The sequence below is a fragment of the Propithecus coquereli genome, unplaced genomic scaffold (genome assembly GCF_000956105.1).
Source record: "Propithecus coquereli isolate 6110/MARCELLA unplaced genomic scaffold, Pcoq_1.0 Scaffold273, whole genome shotgun sequence".
Lineage (NCBI taxonomy): Eukaryota > Metazoa > Chordata > Mammalia > Primates > Indriidae > Propithecus > Propithecus coquereli.
Genome location: NW_012148319.1, coordinates 2835417 through 2844416, shown reverse-complemented (window position 1 = coordinate 2844416; position 9000 = coordinate 2835417). Strand labels below are relative to the sequence as shown.

Here is a 9000-nt window from a genome sequence, read left to right as displayed (position 1 = left end):
ACTACCTAGATGTGTTACCTTGGGCAAAGTAATTATAAGTATGTTCTATTATACCCTCAAGCTATATCATGAACTCACAAAAGTGGACAGAGAGGAGTGTAATTCACAGAAAAGTCTCAAGGTAATGCCACTCCAGTCATGTTTAGGAACTCTGTTGTTCCTGTTAGAAACTAGTATATAGCATTAACAGAGAAGTTAAAATATAAAAAGATTAAGTTTACTCATGCCCAAGATTACTGCTGTATTTGACAACAATGACCAAATAAATAAATAAATAAAAACCACACAAAAACACTTTTCAAGACAATTTTAAAGAAAAGTTAATAAATCTACTAGTTATTTTAACTGGAGTTTTACAAGCATGTAATACAAGGCAGGTGCAGCATTTATTCAGGCTAGTCAAACAATCTTTCAGAAAAAGCATGCTTAGAAGCACTGTTTACTTGTTTGGTAGAAAAAGACGGAAAGCTGTCACACAAAGCAAAATGGGAGGCTTACTATCTCCATGTCATTCTCCAGCATTTATATTGGGAAGAGGAATAGAGTGGTTTAAAGCAAACGATGCAGGCAAAATATAGAAATTAAATTAAACTGTAATTTAATTCCTTTCTAAAATGAATATATTAAATTAAAATGATGCAAAATTCAGTGCAAGGAGTGAGTGCACCAGCTGGAGAAGGTTAGGAAGGATGTGTTTACATTGGTATTAAATAAACACCATGTAACATGCTACACATACTGTACTTTGCATTAATGGTTAGCTTAAACAAAGAGATGCAGAGGAAAACAAACATCTACAACCAAAAATGACACAAAGAAACAGCACTGCAAAACTCAAAAAAGGGTTAGGAATCGAGGGTCAGGGACCTACCAACACAGAATTATCCAACAAGATCTCCTGCACAAAAACAAATGACAGACCGGTCATGACAAAACCAAAAGATAAATACTAGGATGACTTTGACAACAGTCAGCTAAGCATTAAAATATAATGTTGATAGCTATCATTCAAATTGGCTTAGCTTCAGCTTAAAAAATATGCCACAAATACTTTACTTTCCGACTTAACAAAATATGAGCTGAGCTAAGATCTTGAAAATACTCAAGAACTCCAAGATATAAAGATATAAAATATAATTTTAAAATGTATATTTGAATAATTAGGTTTTCCTTTGGAATTTCTGATTAAGCCTCAGTATCAAACCAGATCAAACAGGCATGAATGTGAGAGGAGTGATCTGGATTGTATTCATATGAACAGGTGCCCAGCAAGAGACAAAAGTTAATGGTTTACCTCATCAGAAGTTAATTATAGATTTTTTTTTTTTTTTTTTTTTAACTCTTGGAAGCCAAGTTTTAAAGCTAAGAGCACTCAGAATTGCTAGTGTAGCTAAGGGCAAGTTCAGAATGGAAGTTAAACAGCATGCAGTTAGAAAAAAATCCATTTCACTATGATTTTTTTTTTTTTGAGGCAGAGTCTGGCTCCGTTGCTGTGGCTAGAGTGCCGTGATGTCAGCCTAGCTCACAGCAACCTCCAACTCCTGGGCTCAAGTGATCCTCCTGCCTCAGCCTCCCGAGTAGCTGGGACTACAGGCATGCGCCACCATGCCTGGCTAATTTTTTCTATGTATATATTTTTAGTTGTCCAGATAATTTCTTTCTATTTTTAGTAGAGATGGGGTCTCGCTCTTGCTCAGGCTGGTCTCGAACTCCTGACCTTGAGCCATCCTCCCGCCTCGGCCTCCCAAAGTGCTAGGATTACAGGCGTGAGCCACTGCGCCCAGCCTAAGATTCTTGCCTAATTATGAAATGCAATTTCTTTGCTTTACGGAATACTCTAAAATATAATAAATTCAATCTAATAAATTAAGAATAAATTACTAACCAAAATATTAAGACACATAATTAACACACTATAGCGATAGTAATTTTGAATGTATTTTTATAGTAAAAATCATTTTACAGCTTAAATATTATCAGTAACATGAATAAGATTTGTAACTGTTATTTCTGATTTTCTCAATTGCTCTGACCGCACCTAAAGGAAAAATCTGATACATTCTTCTTTATATGTCCCTTTTTTGATCCGGGGAAGAAAAAAAATTAGTAAGTTTGACAGATCCTATTCACTATGAATTAGTGGTTAGTCTTGCTCTTCATTTCTCAATAAACTTTGATTGATAAATAAATTTATGTATTAGTTAAAGGAGAAATTTTAAAAGGCCATTAACAGAAATTTTCTACTACAATTCAGGAAGAAAAAAATGGCAGTATCACTATATTTAAATGGAGAGTAAAAGTTAGATCAACTTGCAAAGGAGTGAAAATTTTTTCAATAATTGTGGCAAGGGTTCTTCAAATATAAAGAGTAATATTCCTGGGCAAAATTCCTTGAATGGTATAGGTAAAAGCTTTTTCCTGTAAGTGCTATTTTCCCTAAGACAAAATTGATCAGGATCTAAAAAATACAGGAAGAAAAAGTTTTTCAGAAAAGTCAGAATCTTATTTTTAAAGTTTTGTATGACTATCAGTATCAATAATTAGTACAATGGTTAATACAGTGTATGTTTAAGATATATGTCAACACGATAAAAGCAACTACCATTATTAAGTGCTAATTAAGTGCCTAGGACATGTGCTTTTACATGCAGCACTTTGTGTAATCCTCGTGTTTTACAGACAAGGTAGCTGCAGCTGGAAGAGGTTATGGGACTTCCCTAGGGCACACAGCTAAGCCCTCAGCAGAGCTAACATCTATCCATAAAATCTACAAAGGCAGTATGGAATAATGACCTGAGGACTGAACGAGGAGCCCAGAAACCTGGTAGCTACCACTACCTAGATGTGTTACCTTGGGCAAAGTAATTGACTTTTTGGTCTTCAGTTTATCTTTTTATTGAGGAGATTGGTTTTAATTATGCAAACATCATTCTACAAAACCAAGGATAATTTATGTGACAGATTTTTAGATTTTGAGGTTCTTTCAAGCTCTGAAATACCGCATATTTTGCTTCAAGCTTGAAAATGGAAGGTCAGAAGTAATAATTCTTAATTGCCATGTTACTAACAGGAGGGTGCTGTGAACGTTGCAGGGGCAGAAAAGTTGAAAAGCAACTGTGTCAAGTTGTAATTCCAAATGCAACTCAGTTTTTGAGGCAAGGATAGAAATCCTTGACCCTCGAGGTAAATCTTAAAACCAATGACAATTACAAACCACTTCATCAAAACTTCTGGCTGATTGCCTTCACCTTTCTACATTCATTAAATACATTACTAGACCCCATATATTGTTGTACATGTTGCTAGAGTTTTAAGGAAAGGTGTTATTTCCCCATCTAGGATGGAAAGAATTTTATAATCATTTAGAATAGAGAAAGAAGAGGAAAAAAAATAGACAGGTGACCACATAAATTTTTGCATGTCCTACAGCATGTATATAGTAGTACCTGGGACATTATAAACACTCAATATGTGTTTACTGATTAATGAATCAATATTTCAGATATTCAGTTCAGCACTGATGTGAGAAAAATGAATCAATATGTGAGAGAGATAAGAAGTGATTACATGAGAGCTACCACCCCAAAGATTAGAACCTAGGAAAAACAGCAATATATGTAACACATAATTTTGTATAGTCTAGAGAATAACTAAAATGTGTATTAGAATAAATCTAAGTTTCAAATAAAAGAAACTAAAGACTTATTTATAATTCTATACTCACACAGAGGCAGCTAACCAGGCTAGACAAGTTGACATGCCGTGGAGCAAACATGTGAAGCTGCTGCAGGCAGGAGATGGCCTGTGCTTGAACGAGGCAGTTTGGGTTATCTTGCATCACTGCACAACCCAACAGACAGGAAGTTCGTAAGGTAGAAATTGAAGTACTATTACCTAAATTAAAAAGCAGAAAGCTTTTAATAAATGGCCTATAGAATCATTACTCTTTAAACATATATTACTGGGTTTTAAAATTTACTTTCAGTTTTAAACTTACAGATCTGTGAAGAACAATTTCTGCTAAAAAAGCAGGGATAATCTAGGTGCCAGATTTTAGAGTACTTTACTTATTCTTAATCTGAAAGGTTTATTACAACACAAATCATTAGACAAAGAAGAATCTAAGACTATGTGTAGGTTATATCTTATTTTCATGAAAAGTGGAATTAGAAATTGCCAATAAACTTAGCCCTGCTTGTATCAGCTAAGAGCTACTTTCATGTACTATTAATATAATCATATACTATGCAATTTGAACAGATCAGAATATTTGAGAATTCTGACTTAGTCATTTATTTCTTAAATAGAGATGGGAGCTCTTTATTCTATTTCATGTCTGTCATTTTAACTGTTAAGGAAAGCATTTTTAAGACATATCTAACCTTTCTGAATGTGGTATTCTTTGTCTTTTCAAGGCAAAGAGAAATCAGACTGAATGAAATTTACACATTCATTTAACAAAACATACTAAGCACCTACCATATGCCAAGCAAAAGAAACCAGGAACTGAATTCATTTTTATGTGTATATTTTTTCATGTAAAACATCACAAAAACAGCTGTGCATACCTTGTAGCTCTGGACCTAATGTGGTAATAAGTGCATTCAAGCAGCGACCAAGACTTTGGTGAACTTCAGCATGAGTAGGAGGCACATTTAACAACAACATTATAATAAGAGAAAGAGTAGGTTCCACATGCACATAATAGAGTGGGCCAGCAGAATCAATTATCAAGGACAGAGAATGTAATGCCCAGGTCTGTAAAGACAGAGAAAAACAATTAAACATATTATAGTAGCATTAAAATTAAGACACAAGAAATACCTTAAATTCTTCTTTCTTTGAAGCAAGTGATAAAGTAACGGCAAAGTAAAGTGTGTGTACACTACTACTAATTTGGAAAGAGAAACAGAGAACTTTAATAGTTTAAGAAAATTCTTCTACAGCTCACACCTGTAATCCTAGCACTCTGGGAGGTTAAGGCAGGAGGATCGCTTGAGCCCAGGAGTTTGAGACTGCAGTGAGCTACAATGATGCCACTGCACTCCACCTGGAGTGGAGACACAGAGCAAGACGCTGTCTCCCCCCAGAAATAAATAAATAAAAGAAAACTCTTCTTTTTAAATATTCAACTCATAAAACCAACTCAGAGACAACCATCAAATTTAGAATGGTATATTTAGATAAGAGCTCGGCACTAAGAATTCCAAGATAACATTTGGTACTTTAACTAACAGCTTGAATCAAATCTAGTTTGTTGAAAATTGTGTATTGTTTAATATATAGAAAGAATGAAAATTCAAATTTTTAAAAGGATTCAACAAAATCTACAACTACATGCAATAATATGGACAAATCTCTTGAACATAATTTTGAGTGAGGAAAGCCAGATACAAAATGAGTACATACTGTATGATTCCATTTATGTAAAGTATAAAAAGCAGGCAAGACTAATTTCTCCTGCTGCAAATTATTTCAGTGTTTATCATTGGTGGGGCAAGTAGTTAACTAGAAGACAGCACGAGTAGAGTGTATGGGGTATTGATAATGTACTATTTCTTAATTAAAGTGCTGGTTACATAGTGTATTCAGTTTGTAGAGATGTATACTTATGACAGGTACACTTTTATTTATATGTTAATATATAAATATATACTCTTAAATGAAACAAGACTGGCTATATACTGATAACCACTGAAGGTAGATGATAGGTATAATAGATTCATTACAGTATACATTCTACTTTTGTTTATGTTTGAATGTTCCATAACAGGAAGTAAATAAAAAGTTCTCCCTTTAGGAAATGAACTGAAAAAGTTTTATCCCTTTTATCAATGGATGTGTAAGAAAGCTTATAGTACGTTAAATGCTATAAAAATGAGCTCCTATTTGTTAGGTGAGAGACAGCAATCAAGAAGACTCAGAACTCATGACATTGGAAGCCATGGTTTAAATTAATCAACAAAAAGGTATTCAATATAAAACTATGTTCATTCAGAACAGACTTCTTGAAGGGAGAGAAGAGGAATATAACAGATGGAAGCAAAAAGTACTGTATTTAAAGACAGGTGAAAAACGGAAAACCTTGAGAAGGTTCATGGGTCAGCTGATGGGACTGGAATGAGAAGTTGATTAAAGAAGCAATAAGCAGGCTGGGCATAGTGGCTCACGATTATAATTTTAGCACTTTGAGAGACTCAGGTGGAAGGATATCTTGAGGTCAGGAGTTTGAGACCGGCCTGAGCAAGAGGGATACCCCACCTCTACAAAAAATAGAAAAATTAGCCTGGTGTGGTGGCATGCACCTGTAGTCTCAGCTACTCAAGTGGCTGAGGCAGGAGGATTGTTTGAGCCCAGGAATTTGAGGCTGCAATGAGCTATGATGATGCCACTGCACTCTACCCTGGGAGACAGAGCGAGATCCTGTCTCTACATACATACATATATACGTACATAAATAAAGAGTCAATAAGCAGCTGGGCATGGTAGCTCACACCTGTAATCCCAGCACTTTGGGAGGCCCAGGTGGGAGGATTGTTTGAGCCCAGAAGTTCAAGCCAAGTCAGGGCAACATAGAGAGATCCCATCTCTATAAAAATTTTTAAAAATTAGCTGGGGGTGGTGGTGTATGCCTGTAGTTCCAGCTACTCAGGAGGTTGAAGTGGGAGGATCGCTTGAGCCCAGAAGTTCAAGGCTACACTTAGCTATGACTGTGCCATGGAACTCCAGACAGGGTAAATCTTTTTTTTTTGTTTGTTTTTGTTTTTGAGACAGGATCTTCTGGCTTCAAGCTATCCTCCTGCCTTGGCTTCCCAAAGTGCTAGGATTACAGGCAAGAGCCACAGTGCCCAGCCAAGATGAAAATCTTTTGAGAAAATAAATTTGGCCTTATATCTAGAGGGAGTTGGAAAGAAAAGAACCTAAGAATAACATGACTAGTGAGGAGGCTACTATAGTAACCAGGCACATACTAACAAGGGGGACAGAGAGAGGATGAGATAGAGGGAGTAAAACAACAGGAGGAAGAAAAATCATGCCATATTTGATTAAGATATCAGGAGAATGATGAGTTTATTGGCAGAAATGGGTAAGATATATACAGCAATAAAGTGGTTGAGAACATGAATTTTGAGTTTACGACTTGTGTTCTTGAACTGATTCCATGATTCATTAGCTTTTCAGCTGTAAGCAAGTTACTTAGCTTTACTTAGCTTCCAAAAGCCTTAGTTTTAGTTCCCCATAATGGGACTACACACCCTAAATTACTGTGAGTATTAAATATGATAATATATTTAGAAGAATGTAATATAATGCCTAGCACCTATTAAGCTCTTTAAAGTCGTAAATGTTATTACTAAGATGGAAGGGAGATCCATTTTCATAAAAAGATACTGAACTTGACTTCAGACACTCCAAGTATGAAGTGAAGATAGATTTGAATTTTAAAAATCCATCAAGGTTAACAATGGCTTTGACATTTACTATGGGGGGAAATATTCACAAATTATTAATGGTCAATAAAAACAATCTGCATCATCTACAAATCATGAATTTCAAAGAAAGTAACACATGAGGTACTCACCTGCACATCAGGAGAAGTATTATCCTGAGACAAAGCATAAAGGATTCCAATGCAAGAATTCAAGTGTTGAGAAGAACTTATTCCTCCTAAATACCTGTGTAGGGACCCCAAAGCCAATGAGTGCCCTGTTCTGGTAACCACATCCCTTGCTGATTTCAATCTGTAGTTAAGAAAATAAAAATAAATGGTAATCATTGGGAAAAAAACTAATTTATGTACATCGTCACTTAAGCAAAACTTTTTACATGAACAGTCACAAAATTCAGAAATATATTACTGTTACCTGATAAAATTCTGAAATAGCCCAAAAGGTATCTTGTAAAGCAGCAGTCCCAACCTTTTTGGCACCAGGGACCAGTTTCATAGAAGACAATTTTTCCACAGATGGGGGTGGGGTGGAGCTCAGGTGGTGATGTGAGTGCTAGGGAGCGGCTTTTCTATGGATGGGGGAGTAGGCAGGAAGGGAGAGGACAGGCAGAGCTCAGGTGGTGACGTGAGGCCCAGTTCCTAACAGGACACTGACTGGTACCAGGCGCTGGGGACTGGAGTTGTAAAGGAAAACATTTTAAATAAAAATGTCTTCACACTACTAATGATTATTTTAGTATGGACAGTTTTAATGTGTTTCAGATACACACACACAAAGTTTATAAGATAGGTATTATTGTTACTTTATCATTAAGTTACATTTTAAAAACTCATGCTGAGATACTTTAATTTCATAGAAAGAGTTTTAACTCAAGAATTTTGATTTTAAAATTAAATATATTAATAAGTTAATATTTATTAGGAATTTTCCATGTACTGTGTTGCTAACTTAAATGCTTTACAGTTAATTGTTCTTTACAATCTTCCCAACAATCCTGTGGTTCATACTATTACCAGTTCCTTTTTTTCTTTTTTTTTTTTTTTTGAGACAGAGTCTCACTCTGTCGCCCCAGCTGGAGTGCAATGGCATCATCTGTAACCTCAAACCCCTGGGCTCAACTGATACTCCTGCCTCAGCCTCCCAAGTAGCTGGGACCACAGGCATGTGCCACCATGCCCAGCTAATTTTTTCATAGAGACATGGTCTCGCTCTTGTTCAGGCTGGTCTCAAACTCCTGAGCTCAAGCGATCCTCCCGCTTCAGCCTTCCAGGGTGCTAGGATCACAGGCATGAGCCACCACACCTGGCCTTTACCACTTCCTTTTTACAGACAAGACAACCAAAATGATAGCTAAAGCAACTCTCACAAAATAACCAACTATTAAATGACAGAATTGAGATTTGAGTCGAGTTAGTAATCTGATTCCGGAATTCAAACTCAACCAAACTGAACACCAATGTCCAGTAGACTGCAAGTTCAAAAGGCTGTATGTACTACTACCATGACTAATTTACTATATATTTATAACTAATATAACCATGAATTTTTT

At 35.8% G+C, this 9000-nt stretch overlaps 1 protein-coding gene across 1 annotated transcript in view; it reads right to left on the bottom strand.

Annotated features, from left to right (window-relative positions):
* HEATR5A (HEAT repeat containing 5A) overlaps nt 1–9000 on the bottom strand; it is a 127822-nt gene that overhangs the window by 60831 nt on the left and 57991 nt on the right. Inside the window, exons 18-20 of the mRNA XM_012647877.1 lie at nt 7583–7742; nt 4569–4758; nt 3725–3894 (exon numbers count right to left, since the gene is read on the bottom strand). Of these exons, the coding sequence (XP_012503331.1) occupies nt 3725–3894; nt 4569–4758; nt 7583–7742 (520 nt within the window). The remainder of the gene's footprint in view (nt 1–3724; nt 3895–4568; nt 4759–7582; nt 7743–9000) is intronic.